The sequence below is a fragment of the Daldinia vernicosa genome (assembly GCF_022497035.1).
Source record: "Daldinia vernicosa strain CBS 139.73 unplaced genomic scaffold F5Y00scaffold_38, whole genome shotgun sequence".
NCBI lineage: Eukaryota > Fungi > Ascomycota > Sordariomycetes > Xylariales > Hypoxylaceae > Daldinia > Daldinia vernicosa.
The window spans coordinates 219,973-238,051 of NW_025953954.1; the positions used below are offsets into that span (position 1 = coordinate 219,973).

General features: G+C 47.1%; 4 protein-coding genes across 4 annotated transcripts; 2 read left to right on the plus strand and 2 right to left on the minus strand.

Moving 5' to 3' along the window:
* Positions 1–3,389: 3,389 nt before the first annotated feature.
* On the minus strand, positions 3,390–5,471 carry F5Y00DRAFT_271492 (uncharacterized protein; the record flags this gene model as incomplete). The annotated part of the gene is made up of 5 exons (XM_048012807.1): positions 3,390–3,697; positions 3,798–4,237; positions 4,295–4,662; positions 4,732–5,258; positions 5,330–5,471. 5 exons carry the CDS (start codon positions 5,469–5,471, stop codon positions 3,390–3,392), a joined length of 1,785 nt encoding a protein of 594 aa, XP_047862945.1.
* Positions 5,472–7,008: 1,537 nt separating this feature from the next.
* Positions 7,009–10,628, plus strand: F5Y00DRAFT_254290 (heme peroxidase; the record flags this gene model as incomplete). The annotated part of the gene is made up of 7 exons (XM_048010146.1): positions 7,009–7,228; positions 7,282–8,248; positions 8,306–8,822; positions 8,877–9,105; positions 9,174–9,955; positions 10,011–10,256; positions 10,323–10,628. 7 exons carry the CDS (start codon positions 7,009–7,011, stop codon positions 10,626–10,628), a joined length of 3,267 nt encoding a protein of 1,088 aa, XP_047862946.1.
* A 1,241-nt stretch (positions 10,629–11,869) lies between these two features.
* Positions 11,870–16,023, plus strand: F5Y00DRAFT_127712 (calcium ATPase). The gene is made up of 10 exons (XM_048004158.1): positions 11,870–12,197; positions 12,264–12,337; positions 12,400–12,668; positions 12,733–13,274; positions 13,325–13,565; positions 13,627–14,042; positions 14,091–14,439; positions 14,497–15,080; positions 15,142–15,459; positions 15,515–16,023. The coding sequence occupies exons 1-10, from the start codon at positions 12,028–12,030 to the stop codon at positions 15,813–15,815; spliced, it is 3,264 nt and encodes a 1,087-aa protein (XP_047862947.1). The 5' UTR covers positions 11,870–12,027; the 3' UTR covers positions 15,816–16,023.
* Positions 16,024–16,230: 207 nt separating this feature from the next.
* Positions 16,231–17,493, minus strand: F5Y00DRAFT_264041 (GroES-like protein; the record flags this gene model as incomplete). Its single annotated transcript, XM_048011591.1, has 2 exons — positions 16,231–17,061; positions 17,116–17,493. The coding sequence occupies 2 exons, from the start codon at positions 17,491–17,493 to the stop codon at positions 16,231–16,233; spliced, it is 1,209 nt and encodes a 402-aa protein (XP_047862948.1).
* Between the last annotated feature and the right edge of the window lie 586 nt (positions 17,494–18,079).

The following is an 18,079-nucleotide window of genomic DNA, read 5'->3' on the forward strand; positions in this document are numbered from 1 at the left end:
TTCTCTCCCCCGACCGGATACTATCCAGTATAGTAACGAGAATATCGCCTCTTATATATTTGAAGTGTGGCCATCTATACGATCCAATATCGAGACGCGCAAGCTAAGGAAAACTGGCTTCGAAACAAGTCGATAAAACGCACAATTCTTTAAAAGACTACTACATTCGACTAGAATCTCATATCGGTCGGGCAGCTTTGGTTGTCTATCTCACATTTTTTTGTATCGGGTAGCACAAATCCAAACGTCTGTAACCAAACCAGTCGACCTGCAGATTCTAGAAAACCACTCAACTATGCCTGGCACCCATCCGTTTAATTTGCGAAACCATACCATTCCTCGTGGGGTATTTTATCCGACGAGAAATTGCACGTGGCGGTACCTTACCACCATTTTGGGTTGCATCCAAATTGATTAATGTCTACCTATACCGTTAGTAGACGAATATCCCGGTGGCAATATCTACAAATCGCTCCTGTTCCCATGGGAAACCTGTGACCTGGATAAATTGGGACTCGTATTTCTGACGAGATGTCCGCTTCTTTTTTGATTGGAGATTGGCCGCCGTCGAATAAGAATACTGACATACCACTACCGCATCGCTGCAAACGGGTCATTCAAGAGTGGATAGCGGGAGATCAAGTTTATGTAGAGTGTCGTGCTGATAATGGAATTACACAGACTCACAGACTAGTTACAATGTCTTCTCTATCTCGTCGAGCGTGCTACAAGTGTGGCAATGTTGGCCATTATGCTGAGGTTTGCTCCTCCGCTGAGCGCCTTTGCTACAACTGCAAGCAGCCAGGTAAGCCTTCATCTTCTGATAAACTTTTGCTATAGAGTTCCCTTTTTTGGCTAATAGCCTTTGCCCAGGACACGAGTCTAACCAGTGCCCTCTCCCCCGTACCACCGAGGCGAAGCAGTGCTACCACTGCCAAGGGCTCGGACACGTCCAGGCCGACTGCCCTACTCTGCGCTTGAGCGGTGCTGGTGGTAACGGTCGCTGTTACAACTGCGGTCAGCCAGGCCATCTAGCCCGAGCTTGCCCTAACCCTGCCGGTGTTGGAATCGGACGTGGCGCCCCGGTCGGCCGTGGTGGCTACGGTGGTTTTAGCCGGGGCGGTTTCGCCGGTGGACCCCGACCGGCTACGTGCTATAAATGTGGCGGGCCGAACCACTTCGCGCGCGACTGTCAAGCTCAGGCTATGAAGTGCTATGCTTGTGGGAAGCTCGGTCACATCTCCAGAGACTGCACAGCACCCAACGGTGGCCCCCTAAACACCGCCGGCAAGACGTGCTACCAGTGCGGCGAAGCTGGCCATATTTCCCGCGATTGCCCTCAAAAGAACACCAACGGCGAAGTCCCGGCTGAGGTTGAGATCCCCGCTGCTCCGGCTATCCCCCCGGTAGCATAAGAATATCGCAATTCATGCGGTATTCGATCTGGTTTAGTTTGGCGGCTAGCATCTGTCGACCGGGCTGCTATTTCGACAGCACTCCCGAATGGATCTGATTGCTTTGGCCGTTACACCAGCCATCTCAACAGGATAAAGTCTGTCTGTCCGCGAGATTCGAGTTACCTAGACAAAATCTCCCTGAAGGAGGCCTTACAAAACTTTGGATAATCATATTTTCCTTGCATTTGCATCTTGAATTATTAAAATTTAAGCATAACGAGCATTTATCTCTTGCCTGATTTACTACACCTACCATTTATACTTCCATCTATCCCTTCGAAACCTTTCATCGCTTCACCTATTTATCGGTGTCTAGGTGTTCGACCATTACAAGCTCCTACTGTTTCAAAAGCGTGAGTTATACTAGATTTCTCACGATCTTCTCCGGAATCGACCTGGGGATTTACCCCTTCTCCCAATTTCAAACCCCTGGTTTTTTCGTCTTTCTATCCCCTTATGTTCTTTTCCGGCATGACTCATGGCGTACATGATACGATACGGTTAGACCTCTCCATTACGCGCGACATTAATGCGGCCGGTTAATATTCCTTGACGGATCGGGTCCACGTACAGACCCTTTTGATCGATGGAATCAAATCATTCTTCAGATACCCCATTTTCGCCCTCCTGTATTATGACTAGCAAGATCGAGGAGAGTGAGGGAGGTGTGGCATTTTGACGAGAAAAAAAGGGACGGGCTGAAACCCCTGTGCATCGTCGCAAGCAGTTCTTTGGAGTACGTGATTGGGGAGGACGAAACCACGAGCGAACGACACGAAATTCGGAACTCGCAAGGTACTATGCTACAGCAGACTTGGTTGGATGCGGGCTATGCTGAGTAAGGCCTACCTCTGTAGAGAGAGATCTTAAAGTGTAAGGTCTCTCAGGGGAGAATATCAAAACAAAGGGCGGGCGTGGAGTGAGCAAGTGGGTACGTGACCAACTTGACAATAGCACGAGGAAAAGAAGACAAAAAAAAAGGCATCCTATGTTTGAACTATTGTTTGAGAGGATTGCAATGGAGGAAATCACCGTGAATAAAAAGGGGGACAGTCAGTTGATGAAGTCGGGGTCTTCGTCGCCAATAGGTCAAGTCAAATCAAGTTTGTTGAGTTATATCACATCGTAAAAATGTTGTGTGTAAAGCTAGTGCCATTCAAAAAGAAAACCAATATTATTCAGAAATATTCTCTATGTTCTCTGAAGTCCCTTCCGAGATTATTAAGGGGTCTTTTCAAATAGTTGCCTACCTCACATACTCTCGGCTGAGACTCTACTTGGTCAACTTGCGCTGTAGGTATACCTACCCGAATCCCTAACTACAACCCCTTAGGGAATAATGGAGTCTTTTAATAGGGTTTAAGAAACTTGCGGATATAGTGCTAAAGAAGGAACTTGGATTCCGCACCATGCCATTATACTACACTCCATTCATGTCATTGGTAGCAATGAGGCGATCAAGAGCCTATTTAGTCTATATGTATAACAAGCAAGCCAATACGAATAATTTAATCACCGGCCAACATTCCTGTAGAGTTGATAGATAGGCTATGTCACTTGGCACCCTTGCTAAATTCACAGATCCTAACTCGATATGTCCTCACGGCTAGAGATATATGGGGTAGCATAGAATCCTACAGCGTAACGCTGATATATGCGCGGTGCTGGATAGGACTGGACGGTTTGGCTGGGTCATCTGGGTAGATCCTACAAATACTGGTAGGGTTGATTAATAGATCGGTTAACTTCTAATATAGAATCACTCTTCTCATATTTGCGTAATGGAATGGTTTAGTGAGGTGCATGAGTTAATTGAGACTAGAATTCAAACCAAGAGAGCAAGTATAGGATATTGTCTGGTTTAACAACGAGTACATTGAAACGAGTCTATGTAATGTTACATTTCCCTACCATCAGCTCATAGACTTTTCTTCACGACTCGGCGTTGCCAGTTGTATCTTTGACCCAAACCTCACCTACGGGATCTTCATGATCTTGGACGCATTTCCATTCGCCAATACCATATGACTCAGGGGCTCTGCGCTGTCCGCGTCCGCCGCCACTAATAATGAGATTTCCGGGGCGGTAGGTGCTATCTTGTTTCATGCGTCGAATTACCGACCCGTGTATTCTGGCGGTATGGGGGATGTCTCGCACTTCACCGCATGGAAGCGGCCAACGGATCGGCTTCCATGATCCGTCCGGTCGTAGATCCATTCGCCGGAATGGCATATACTCCACTATATCACCAAGATTAGCGGTTATCTTTTTATATAGGCCATCGCATAGGTCTAGGTACACGAGAGCGACGAACGAGTAAGGGGTAGGGAGGTGACATACTTATATTCCAGGTCATCACTTGGCCTTTGCTCAAGCCGGATGAAAACTCCAGAGAGTCGTGGATTCTGGCTAGATGGGCTTTGTGAAGCATCCGATGGAATGACCGGACGTCTTGTTCGCTTTGTTGTTTCTTTTCTTCATCGCCTATAAAATCAAAGTGATCCCAATGCGTAGGTTGGATATCAAGGCAAGGTGGAGCTTGGCTCGTTGGGCTTGACTTGTCAACGCGAATGTCGGGGACGGCCTCGTCGTGGCGGGCGTTATTGTTAGGCTCATCAGAAGGTTCGGCGACTCCCATCTCAGATAGTTTCTCGGGATCAAAATTGAGACCTGCTCGTTGTGCCTCTCTGATCATGTAGGTAAGGGGTATATGGCTTGCAGATTTGGTGTCTGGCATGATCTCCCATCCACCTCCAACGTCGCCGTGACCACCGGCAAACCTGTCTTGACTTTAGCTACTATTATCCTTAGGGGTTATTTGGTATTGTGCAACTCACCAGATCTCATCGATGTCTTGTTCATCATCATCCGAATCCTCGTCAATGTTGCTCATATGAGCAGTTTCCGGCTTATCATTGCCGACTTGGCTCGTTCTGTCGGTAGAGCTTCTCGTTGCCCGAGACCGGGAACGGGAATGGGGTCGGAACGTATGTTCGTCAGGGGGAGCTAAGGTTTCGCGTCGTCCTCTCTCTGGTTTCTTATTCGATGTCAACTCCGAGACAGCGCCTCGCTTTGTGCGATACTTGTCGTGCATAACTTCGTGCAAGTGCCTGTGTGCTTTCTTGTCTTTATTAGTCCCTTGGTAAATGAGGTCCTGTCTAAACTTTGCACGACGCTCGTCTATAGATACGCAATGTCGAATGACCTATGATTAATTAGTAATGAGTCAGACGAGCGATAATAGTTATAATAGTTGCTGCATTATTTAACCCACTTTGGCGCTGCTTCTCGCAGTATATGGCATTTTGGACCTTTGCATCCACGCAGACTCGAATCGAGGAACGGAGTTGACAGTATCGAATAGCCCTAAAAATCGGATCCTCTTAACAGGACGGCTAAATGTCTCCCGAAATCCCTTCATGAATCGATACATCTCCTGTCGTTGTGCCTGATGTTCTTCGGTCTGGTCAGACTGGCGACTCTGCCACTGAGAAAATGCTTTCCAGGCAAAGGTCACCATCTCTTCATTTCCATGCGAAAGTAAGCCGATGTAGTCAAGCATCTCCGCTAGAAAGCGGGCTACATAGGCTCCTCGGGAGAAGCCGAAAAAGTAGATCTCATCTCCTGGCTGATAGAAACGCATGAGGAATCGATATCCGCCTACTACATGGTGGTCGAAACTCGAGCCGATGGCGGAGTCTTTGGCCTTCAAGTACCATGATCGGAATCTAGCACTTAGACTCGTGTGGGACAGCGAGTTGGACACTACGTATGTCCCTATCCCCGGTTGATAGTAGTGATCTAATCCGACGGTTAGCGAGTTGGTCTAAAGAAAGCCTGCTTGCTTTATAGAACGGATCTTAGATATATACATTGGCCACCCGATTCTCGATCTAAACATCTAAATATCTTCAAGATGTTACTGTCACTGTCGTCACCTCTAAACTTATTGCCTGTGCCGTCGAAACACAGCACAAGCTTTTGGGGAGTACGAGAGTTCTTTGCTGGATCCATCGTTGTCCATGCGTGACTACGGTAATCCAGATCCCCATCGAGACTCGAGGACGTCGTGACACGCCCTTTTGAATCCTCGCAACCCGTCCGGCAATGCCCTTCGGGTACTAAATGATGCCGGTCCATTAGAAAAGATAATTTAGTGCGGTGTTACACGGTAGAGCTTGGTGTTAAGCAACCCACCAAGGATATCTAGGTTACCTATGTAGGTATACAGCGAGAATCTAATGCGACTGTCCGAAGACCGCCGTATATACGAAGCAATTTCGCCAAGCCAAATAGGCGTTCGATGGCAAACTATTGGATCGTCGAGAGGCTTGGTGAGGACGTAATGTCGATCATGTCCTAGCTATTGGGACAAATGCCCCCTTGAGATCACTAGGTCGATCATAGTCAAAAAGCATGTCTGCGAATGGCCAGAAAGCAAGTTTTGGCTGACAGCCACCTATATTGGTTAGTTAGGTAGATACTTATGCATTCAACTTGAATAGCTATAGTTCTCGGCTGCTGTTGAAAAGGATAACTTGTCAGGGCCATAAGCATTTACAAACTCAAGGAGTTCTCTAGTCAGATATCCAAGCCCGACTGTATCACAAACTGCATTAAGGTTGCAATATAATATTAAATGGCTAGTTCTAACCGGCTATGTAATAGTTGTGGTCTGACATCTTACATCTCGCAACATATTATTGGTGGAACCACTAGACTATAATATTTTATTGGCATAGGATTGGATATAATAAACGTTGATCAATACTAATTGTAGTTGTTCAGCTCTATATGAAGGGTTACCGAGTGTGACGAAATGTGGCTAACCGGTTAATCTTATTAGTTCTCTGGGGTTGTTTTGCTTTTCTATCGAAGGAAGACAATTGTCACTAGTTTCAAGACATGATACTTCATAATATGTGGATGATGATGATGATAACGTTTACGTCTATTGGTCTGCTATACCTATACTACTATGTAGGTACAGCGGCGCTCATAATATGTGGAAAGGGCTGCAGAATCGATATATTAAATGCATGATGTAGTCCGGTTTAGGGCCAGTAGAGTGAACGCCAATACGCCAAATGTTGATTTTATGTCATCCATTATGCATAGGTATTGATGGTGTTCTGACCGTTGTCGCCTCCTTGATGGGATAGGCCGTGCTACGTAAAGCTTGTAGGTATTGGTTTCAAGGAGAGCTAGTCCACGTAGGTACCCGATCTATGTAGTCGCATATGTAAGGAAGAGTCCAGTTAAGTAGTCCAAGCATATTAGATCTATATCCGAACTCGGAATTCTCTTCTGATTCGATTAGTTAACGAAGGCGGTTAGCCGAGGGTTGTACTATTACTAAAGTGAATCTTGTGTATGTTAAGTAGTCTCTGGAACTCATACTTTACTACACTGTACCTATCAGCTTTACTTGACTCTTCAGAAAGTTGACTCTTGCAGGCGAACCATAATGGGAGACCCAACAATAGGCAACGGGGTTCATAGAACCAACGGCAGTAGACCTCACCATATCGATTCCAACAGCTCTACCACAATGAGCAAGCCTTCAGGATACTCAGCAGGACCCTCTAAGGAGAAGTTCGAGCACCCCCCAAAGGCCGACCGTGAAGGTGTCTCAACGGTCTTTACCCAATTTGGACAACTGCTAAATCCTTTACGACGACCTCTCCCCATCCAGAATGGCGATGGCACTTATAGCACGACAGTTCAAAGGACAGGATTGAAGAATGACCTGAAGTATCTCAGCCTAAAAGGTATGTCGCCACGAACAGCCGGAAAACAGTGTTTTACTAAATACCTATGACAGATGTGAAGACAGTCCTAGATCTAGCCCGAAGCAAGGTCAAAGGAGAACAGCTTGTAGACGATAAGACGATGATAATGGAGCGTGTCATACAGCTTGTCGCCGGACTACCTCATAGCTCACGGCTCAGAGAGGAGCTCACCAATACCTTCTTGAACGAGCTCTGGGATACGCTAGACCACCCACCTCTGTTATATGTGGGCGAGAAGCACGAATACAGGATGGCAGATGGGTCATGGAACAACCCAACTAACCCTCAACTTGGAGCGGCCGGATCAACATACGCCAGGAGTTGCCGCCCAGGCATTGTACCCCTAGGAGCCATGCCTGATCCGGGTCTCATTTTCGAAGCGGTCATGAAGAGGACTAAATACCGCAAGCACCCGAACAATGTCTCTTCAGTGCTTTGGTATTGGGCAACTATCATTATTCATGATCTCTTCTGGACAGACCATACCGACATGAGCAAGACCAAGACCTCTTCGTACTTGGATCTTTCCCCCCTCTACGGAAGCAACCAGGCTATGCAGGACTCCGTAAGGACCTTCAAAGACGGAATGATGAAACCCGACACCTTTGCGGACAAGCGGCTTCTTGGATCGCCACCTGGAGTTAGCGTTATTCTGATCATGTTCAACCGTTTCCATAACCACGTCGCAGCAAACCTAGCTGCGATTAACGAGGGTGGCCGTTTTACGCCTCCGCGTGCGGGTCTAAGCGAAGAGAAGGCTGCGGCTGCGTGGAAGAAATATGACAATGATCTTTTTCAGACTGCCCGACTCGTCACCTCTGGGTTGTATATCAATATTACGCTGATTGACTACGTAAGAAACATTGTTAATCTCAATCGGAGCAACACTACATGGACTCTCGATCCCCGCGCAGAGATGGGCCACGATGTTGGCACTAACGCTGGGTCTGAGCGCGGTACTGGCAGTATGGTTTCGGCCGAGTTTAATCTTTGCTACAGGTAAGTAATACAAACGAGCCGTTGCATCTCGAGTTACGGTTACTCAAGAATCTATAGGTGGCACTCTTGTATCTCGGATAAGGACGACCGATGGATACAGGACTTCTTCCGCGAGCTGTTTCATAAAGACCCATCAGAACTAAGTCACCAAGACTTGGTTATGGGCTTTGCCAAATTCGACAGCGGCATCCCAGACGATCCCGCCGAGAGAGTATTCGGGGGTTTCAAACGAAATTCCGATGGTAGATTCAGCGATGACGATCTTGTCGGGTGTATCTCCGACGCCATCGAAGACTGTGCAGGGGCATTCGGTGGCCGCAACGTACCGGAATCAATGAAGCCCGTCGAAATCTTGGGTATCCTTCAAGGCCGAAAGTGGAACGTTGCAGGCTTGAACGAGTTCCGCAAGCACTTTGGACTGAAGCCGTATGAGAAGTTTGAAGATATCAACTCTGACCCTGAAATTGCTGACTCACTCCGCCATTTATATGAGCATCCTGATTTTGTCGAGCTCTACCCAGGGCTTGTTGCCGAGGAGGCAAAGGAGCCAATGGTCCCCGGAGTCGGAATTGCCGTATGTTTTCCATTCGTGGTATATAATGACAAGAAGATTACTAACATCGCTCAGCCTACTTACACGATTTCTCGAGTCATTCTTTCTGATGCCGTCTGCTTGACTCGAGGAGACCGCTTCTACACTACTGACTACCATCCGCGTGGTCTTACCTCTTGGGGGTACAACGAAGTCGCGTATGATCTGAACATTAACCAAGGTTGTGTGTTTTATAAGCTGTTCACACGAGCTTTCCCAAACCACTTCAAAGGAGATTCAGTCTATGCCCACTACCCCATGGTTGGTATGTATACCGGTGCATGAATGTATTATGATTGATAAACATGGCAGCTAATTAGTGTTTACATACAGTTCCAAGTGAGACCAAGATGATCTTGACTAATTTAGGACGAGTTCAACACTTCAACTATGACAGACCTTCGTTTGTTCCGCCTCCTATTAACATCACGACATATAGTGGAGCGCAACACATACACGATAATCAAGATAAGTATAGTGTACTAGGGAATGACGGACTCTCATACCTCATGGGCCATAGTGGGAATCGCTTGCATCCGAGAGATTCATCTTCCCATGCCAGCCAGAGAGAACTTACACCCGATCAGCTGTACAAAGGGGACTGGCATTCCCAAGTCAAGAAATTTTACTCCCATATCACGGACCAACTCATAAAAGAGAAGACCTATAAGCTAGCTGGTCAGAACTTTGTCGATATTGTCCGGGATGTCGGAAACCTTGGACCAGTACACTTTACTGCGCGTGTATTCAACCTGCCGCTCAAGACAAAGGAGAACCCGAAGGGTATCTATAGCGAACAGGAGTTATACGTGGTCCTTGCTGTGGTTTTTATTTGCATCTTCTCCGACATCGATCCCACGAAGTCGTTCCCAACCCGACAGGCGGCAAAAGCTGTTGCTGGTCAGTTAGGTAAATTGATCGAGGCTAACGTGAAGACGGTGACGGGCTTTGGAATTGGCGGGCTATTTGGGGGGTCAAATAAGAACGATCCATTAACATCGTACGGTAATAATTTGGTCAAGGGTTTATCCAAAGCTGGTATGAATAACCACGACATTACATGGACTCGGGTCCTGCCTACTGCATCGGCATCTGTACCGAGTATCGCAGAAGTGGTACGTCTCGAAGACTCCAGGATTGACATTATAATAGTAACTGACGCTCAAATAGTTCGCTCAAGCAGTAGACTACTACTTATCCTCGGAAGGATCCAAGTATATACCCGAGATCCATAGTATCGCTAACAATCCGTCTTCGAGCGAAACTGACGCGTTAATGCTCGGGTATTGCATGGAAGGTATCAGGCTCTCGGGGACATTTGGCTCGTATCGTCAAGCAGCGACCGGGGATACGAGCACAGAGGATGACAATCGCGAGGTATCGATTAGTGTTGGTGACCGTATTTTTATTAGCTCTGTAAGTGGAATACCCACCAAGCAACGTGATAAAGAATTAAGGAGTAGCTGACCTGAATTTGCGAAGACCGGCGCGGCTAAGGACGCTGAGCATTTCCCTGATTCCGATAAAGTGAACCCGCGTCGCCCGCTGGACGCTTACATCCACTTCGGCCTTGGACCGCACGTCCGTCTTGGACATGACGCCGGCCAAGCAGGGCTTACTGAGATGTTCCGGTCCGTATTCAAGTTGAAGAATGTGCGGAGAGCACCCGGGCCTCAGGGAGAGCTTAAGAAAGTCCTTCAACCTGGAGGTCTTTATATGTATATGAGAGAGGATAGGGGAGCGTACTTTCCGTTCCCGTGCACCATGAAGATATGCTACGATGAGTAGTTCGGAGGCCATGTGTGAATAGTGAGTTGAAAACGAGGGAGAATGTGCTTCATTAGAAATATACGAGAAAAATATACATACCGTGATCTCCTTTCAGCTACGTCTAGGTAATCTAGAAAGGGGTTACGAATACCAGCCTCTTATCCGCGGTTATTATTTAAAATGCAGGGTGCCATCCTAATTATAATTTGTGAGGATTCTTGATGTAGCAATGGGTCACTCTAATCTTTACTGCTTCGAAGTATATAACAGGTTCACAAACTATCCAATTTGGCATAGGCAAGCCATCTATGGTTATGTTGCAAGTCTCAAGTCATTCGAAGTACTCATAAGCGAGGTTAAAAAGCAAGCATACGCACTTGAGACCTGCCGCCCTTGAATGTACGCTTACAACCGGATAGGGAATAAACCGAGCTACATGGCTTCTGACCTATCGGAGTAAGGCAGAAGGTCATGTCGGCGGCGTGGGATACACAAAGAGAGTTTTCCCACCCTGCCATGTGCATGGCATGGAGGTCATGTCTAAAAAGAGGTATAGTATATTAGATAGTTATATCTTGAATGTAAGAATACATCATTCGCAGGGGAGGAGTTACATCCTTGCCAATGAAATGCATACCCCACAGACAAGCCAGATCCCTTTCCAGTCGTTAATGTGAGAGATATATATTATATTGAGGAGCCCTTTTGATGGCTGACCCACAAGTCGGGAGGCCGCCCTTCTATGTATTGGTGTTACCTACGTGGAGCACGGGCTCCTCTTTACTAGTTGGTTTAAATACACGTCCGAGTACATCCCTAACTATTAATTGTATCATGGTGATGATTTTATATATGTTGTGACTTGGACCCCGTTTCTCCAAAACCTTTCCCACCTTGGAACCCCCCGGAGCTGGTAGCTACCTATGTAAGCAGAGCTTTGCTAGATCCGGTGCGCGAATTATGTATGTCCAGCTCAATTTTCGAAGAATGCAGGTTAATTGGCACCGCCCCTTTACATCTCTCTAGGGTTCCTGGCGCTTGAAATCGGTGAAAAAACAACAACAACAACATGTGATTATTGGAGCTTAACGGAGCTTTGAGTATATATAATTGAGTTATACTGTGAAGGATATGCGAAGACGTCTAACAATTCACAGTGCGACATCCTGTTTTCTTGCATGTCATCAACAGCTTTATTATCCTACTTCAGCGTTCCATTAACTGCTAGTAGACACCTCTGTAGCTTATGTAGATAGCGATATCTCATAATATAAATTGGTAGTTAACTCAGTCAGTCACCTGGGCTTTCCACCTTGATTGACCGACTCTCTGTTACATTCTCGGAACTGTTTATTCATCTCGTCTTACTCGTGTGGTGTATGTACGTCAACTTATACGCTTGGCCATTATTTACGAAATGGACGAACCCGACCTCAAACATGGTGTAAAATGGGACGACGAGGAGGCTGCCCGTCCTCCTCGTGGGCTCCGTCGTACACAGTCCAGTGGCTCAATGTCTATTCGTAGCGTGCGCTCACGACGTGAAGTTGACCCATCTATCATCCTCCCTATCCAGTACCGCACCGTGTAAGTGGCGGGATTTACCAATTCAACAATAGTAAACCATAGGTAATTCTAATATTGAGATTCCAGTTCGTACCAGATCGAAGAATCCAAACAGAAGGATGTCGTACGGCTAACTGAGGCGAAAGACAAAGCTACCAAGGGTAAGAGGTTGTACCTACTCTGAAGATTACACTCAAGGAGCTTACTAACATCGATCCCATAGATCTGTCCGAGCTCGAATGGCACACTATATCGACCGAAGAGGCCCTCCGACGTCTCAGCACATCGATGACCGAGGGTCTTTCAACCGAACAAGTTACTCGTAGAATGAAAGAGTACGGCCGAAATGCCCCATCTCCTCCTGATTCACGTACCATTCAGAAATACTTTGGTTATTTCTTTAAAGGATTCGGCCCTATACTTCTGCTTGGGGCTATTCTGGTTTTCATCTCGTGGAAACCGCTCGGTCAACCTCCATCCTTGGCTAATCTGGTAAGCAATAATCTAGGAAGAGGACATAATATTTCCAGTTACTAGCTCTAATATCCATGTCCAGGCCTTAGCAATAGTTCTGGTTGCGGTATTCTTCATCCAGGCTGCATTTAATATGTTCCAGGACTGGAGCTCATCTCGTGTGATGAGTTCCATTAAGAACATGCTTCCCGAAGACTCCATAGTCATTCGAAACGGTGTCCAGGCTTCCTTCGATGCACAAGAGCTCGTACCCGGCGATATCGTGTGCATTAAGGCTGGCAACAAATTGCCGGCTGACATGCGCTTTCTTCAAGTTTCCAGCGATGCTAAGTTTGACAGGTCTATTCTAACCGGAGAGTCATTGCCTCTCTCAGCAACGGTAGATTCGACAGACAATAACTACTTAGAAACTCGCTGCATTGGCTTACAGGGTACTCACTGCGTATCTGGATCATGTACGGGCTTGGTTGTAGCCACCGGTGATCGCACAGTATTTGGTCGTATCGCGGCTTTAACCAACGAACCCAAAGTAAAACTGACTACTTTGGAAAAGGAGGTCTTATACTTCGTCATCATCATCTGCTCTATCATGCTCACGATGATTACCATAGTGCTGATTGTCTGGTGAGTGAAGTATAGATCTATCATCGGTGGCCAGTGCTAACAATACTCAGGGGTGCTTGGCTCAGAAAGGTCCATCCAAATTGGATTAACGTCCCAAATCTCATCGTGGGATGCGTCAGCGTAGCTATCGCTTTTATCCCCGAGGGTTTGCCCATCGCATTGACCGCCGGTTTGACGATTACCGCGAACCTGATGCGCAAGCATAAAGTCCTATGCAAGTCGTTGAAGACAGTCGAGACCCTGGGATCTGTGTCAGTCATCTGCTCCGACAAGACGGGGACCCTTACCGAGGTAAAGAACGAGTCGACGTCGGCACCGATATTTCCATTGGTTCTTAACTGATCTCGTTTAGAATCGAATGACTGTCACTGAGTGCACTATTGGGACTCATACTATTACAGTTAAGGGGGCCGAGGACGAGTTGGATACGAGTGCAGCACCGGCCATTGCTGGTATGATAACAACAGGTGTAGATCAATTGCGCGCCATCGCTGGACTCTGCAACGCAGCTGAGTTTGACGCCGCAACCATGGATTTGCCTATTGAACAGCGCCGTGTCTTCGGTGACGCTACCGACCAGGCAGTGTTGAGATTTTCTGAACGGTTCGGTTCAGTGCAGCAACTACGCCAATCCTGGCAGAAGACGTATGAACTGGCTTTCAACAGCAAGAACAAGTTTATGATCAGAACATTTTCCATGTTCAAGAAGGACTGTCTAGAGGCTACTCTATCGGAGGCCGAGGCGGAAAATTTCCATTCTGGCGACACGTAAGAAGCTCGAAAGTGTCTGAAAGATTCAATACTGACTTATACTAGACTTTTGACTATAAAGGGGGCCCCTGACGTCCTTATTAGCCGATGCTCCTCTTTCGTTAATAATGCGGGCGATGTGCATCCCTTCGACGACGATACGCGGGCATCGTTTGAAAACATGAAAAACGCGTACAGCAGTCAGGGAAAACGTTGCCTCTTGCTTGCTCGCAAGGTCATTCGACAAGGCGAGCTACAATGCCAATCCGGAACAACTCAATTTGAGGATGAGATCGTCACGCATGCTAAGTCAGACTTGACGTTAGTTGGCCTTGTAGCTATTGTCGATCCCCTGCGCCCGGAAATTCGCGAAGTCGTTTCGACGCTGCGTGGTGCTGGTATAAGGGTATTCATGGTAAGTGAGGCCAAGTAACCGGGTACTATATCCCTACTAACAATATGCAACATGAAGGTAACTGGCGACTTTGCTCTTACAGCTCTTGCGATTGCTCAGGACGCCGGCATCGTAAGCACTCCTACGCCCTTGGTCCACAACGTCTCCTCGCTCCCTAGGGAGGAGGTAGAAAATGAAAATAAGGCTCCAAACACCCGCTTGTCGATTCTTATTAGTGGACCGGAACTGTTGGGCCTGAATGAATACCAATGGAGAGTATTAACGGAGTATGAAGAGATTGTCTTTGCTCGGACGACCCCGGAACAGAAACTACGTATCGTGAAAGAGTTCCAGACAAATGGCGTGGTGGCCATGACTGGAGATGGTGTGAATGATGCTCCGTCTTTAAAGGCTGCCGACGTCGGTATTGCTCTTGGAAGCGGCTCCGACATCGCCATCGAGGCAGCCGACATGGTACTGCTTGACTCGTTCTCGTCTGTTGTTGAGGCGGTACAATATGGTCGGGTGGTGTTTGATAACCTCAAGAAAGTGATCTGCTACCTGCTTCCGGCTGGAAGTTTCGCTGAGTTCTGGCCGGTTATGACCAACGTTATCTTTGGGATCCCGCAGATTCTCTCGTCTTTCCTCATGATTATCATATGGTAAGCGTTATTTGAGCTGGAATAATAGTTATAGGCGAATACACTGACAATATTTACATAGCTGCTTCACAGACTGCGCTGCCGCGACAGTACTCTCCTACGAGAAACCAGAGGCTGACGTCCTGTTGCGTAAGCCGCGCAACGTCAAGAAAGACCGCTTGGTCGATTGGAAACTTGTTATCCACGCATATGGTGTTCTTGGCATGATTGAGACTATCGCCTCCTTCGCGATGGCTTATTGGTATCTAGAGAAGAACGGAATACCGTTCCGCGTGCTATGGTTCTCTTTTGGAGATCTCCCGGATTGGATCGACCAAGATTATTATGCTCAAAAACTGAATGAGGCATCTTCCATTTACTTCGTCAACCTTGTTGTTATGTAAGAAATTCTATCGGAGAATTGTAATGGTTACAAATAGACTGACTTGGCATAGGCAATGGTTCAACTTGCTCGCAGTACGCACTCGGCGATGGAGTATCTTCCAGCACCCTCCTGCCTTCAATAAGCACACAAGAAACCTATATCTTTTCCCAGCAATTATATTCGCTCTATCCATGGCTATATTATGGCTTTACATCCCTCAACTACAGTCAGTTCTGGGAACCTCGCCCGTGCCGGTAGAACACTGGTTCCTACCTTTCGCTTTCGGTCTGTTCATCCTGATATTCGACGAAATACGCAAGTTCCTCATACGGAGATACCCTAACGGAATATTGGCTAAGCTTGCTTGGTGATATATAATACATTGGAATTATACTAGATTGGTGTTAAAGGGGGTGAGATGATGAAGACTTTTCGGAAAGCTATAGGGGTTTCATCGTAACAGGCCTATATGCTGATTGCAGGTAGCCTTATTCTTCAACTTATTCGTGCAATCCTTTATTAGCATCTCTTTATATCTACTATATCCATCTTAGCGTTGAAAGTCAACCGGGCCTGACCATTAATATATTCCAACACACACACTTTCTCTAATCTAGACGCTTATATATAATGCTCTCGACCTTGGATATATAGATTGATTTGCAAGGACCAAATAGCCACACTACCTCAACGCCCTCCGTATGCTGGTCTATATACTATACCCACGGGTTAAAAGCCCAGTGGCGTTCTAATGCATTACTAAAAGCACAATTCATACCCCTCTCATTACATCCGCACCACCAACTTCTTGCCTTTCAAGTTCCCCTTCTTCAACATCTCTAGCCCCCCTTGAATTGAGTGTAAACCTCCATCAATTAAATGTAACTCGGGCAGAATAATCCTGCCTCCTTCTAATAGCTTTCCGAGTTCTTCGGTATAACGGACGTTGCTCTTATCAAGGACGAATTGCTTCATCTCAACCGTATGCACTTCGACGTTCTCGGGGACTATTTGAGAACCTGACATCATGGCTAGCGGTGCGAAAGCGACTGGCTTGGTTTTTGATACGGAATCAAGCGCTAGTGTTGCTGTCTTAGGTCCTACTAAGTCGATTGCTCGCGTGATATTGCCGCTGGTGATAGCTCGAATCTCGTCCACAACCTGTTCATCTGACTTTCCGTCTCTCACTACTACATGGCTCGCACCCAAGCGCTCGGATAACGACTTCGTCTCCCCGGAATTGACGGTTATTACTTTAATCCCGCTGAGCCGCGCAATCTGCGTAGCGAATTGACCTGTAACAGTAGAGCCACCCCAGATCAAAAGCCATGGCTCCTCTTCGGTATCTGCGGGCTGTTGCGGAAACGGTACGCCTAACCACTTCCATAGTGTCATAGATGCAGTCAAGGCCGCAACACCTAGGCATGCCGCGGCCTCGATGGGTACTCCTGATGGGATGGGAAGCACAGTATGCGAGGGCACAACCACATACTCCTGAAAACAGCCAGCACGAACGTCCTTATAGTACGTACTGGTCCAGACATAGTCGCCCTGCTTAAAATGAGTAACGGCAGAACCAACTTGGGCTACCACCCCAGACATTTCTCGGCCCGTAACCTGGAGGCTCTTGTAAGTCTTTATCGTTCAGCGAGTAAGGAGGGGTAAGCCTACCCATGGAAATTCAGGCAAGCAGAAATTATAGTCAACAGATTTCCAGTCGATAGGGTTCAGGCCGACGTAATGTCCTCGAATCATAATCTCATCGTCCCCGACGGTCGGCATCGGGAAGTCATGGCGGATCTCGTATTCGCCCTTACGAGCAACGACGAGGGCCTTCTGCATACCAGGCACAGCGAACTCGGCAACCGAGACGTTAGCGGATTCATCTGTCGTTGTTGTCGGCGTGGAATTTTTCCGTTTTCCCTCTATTAAGTTGGACTGCGCTTTTTCATTCGAGTTCGATTTCGTTCTTATCTTCCGCAAGAGCGTACGGACTGTTTTCCACGAGTTTCTGCCGACGTGAGTACGTCTAGGTTGCGTTTCCGCCATAGCTGCGATGATGCCGAGCCGAGTGTGTTACTTGTAAATGTCCCAGGTAAATCAATCTCATAGGCACTTATTTCAACGAGTATATCATGACGAGTGTATCATAGCTATTTTGACATAAACGCAACCCGACCTTGCAACGTCGATAATGAATGATGATGTACTTGTTCTTAAACCTTTTGCCATTATTAATTATTTACAGCTACCGGGACTGGCGGGTCTCTTGTTACATGGCCAGGGGACTTATCGACCCCGAGCCGAACCAATGTGGTGAATGTGCTGTCGCACGCCATCAGCACGCCATCGACTAGGGTGGCCTGCTTACATATGTAAGAGGCAAAGGGTTTCCGTGGGGTGGAGTAGATATCTTTCCGATTCGGCCAGGCGGAGACATTTTGATAATTGGTCGGCGCGAATGGTACGTCAATATATAAATGTCGACGTTAGCTACTGATTCCAAGTCAGCGTCTCAGCTCCGAGTCCGGTACCGTGGGGCGGCTGCATGAGATTGCGGATGGCCGGTGTAGCTTTGACTATCACCTTACAAATTAAATCGTCATCTTGTTAGGAGATATGTTAGACTGAGCTC

Bases quoted from the DNA above. Each gene is read 5' to 3' on its own strand.
- F5Y00DRAFT_127712 (XM_048004158.1), top strand. From the start codon at position 12,028: ATGGACGAACCCGACCTCAAACATGGTGTAAAATGGGACGACGAGGAG. The intron at 12,669-12,732 runs GTAAGCAATAAT...ATCCATGTCCAG, and splicing joins CTCCATCCTTGGCTAATCTG to GCCTTAGCAATAGTTCTGGT. The intron at 13,275-13,324 runs GTGAGTGAAGTA...AACAATACTCAG, and splicing joins ACCATAGTGCTGATTGTCTG to GGGTGCTTGGCTCAGAAAGG.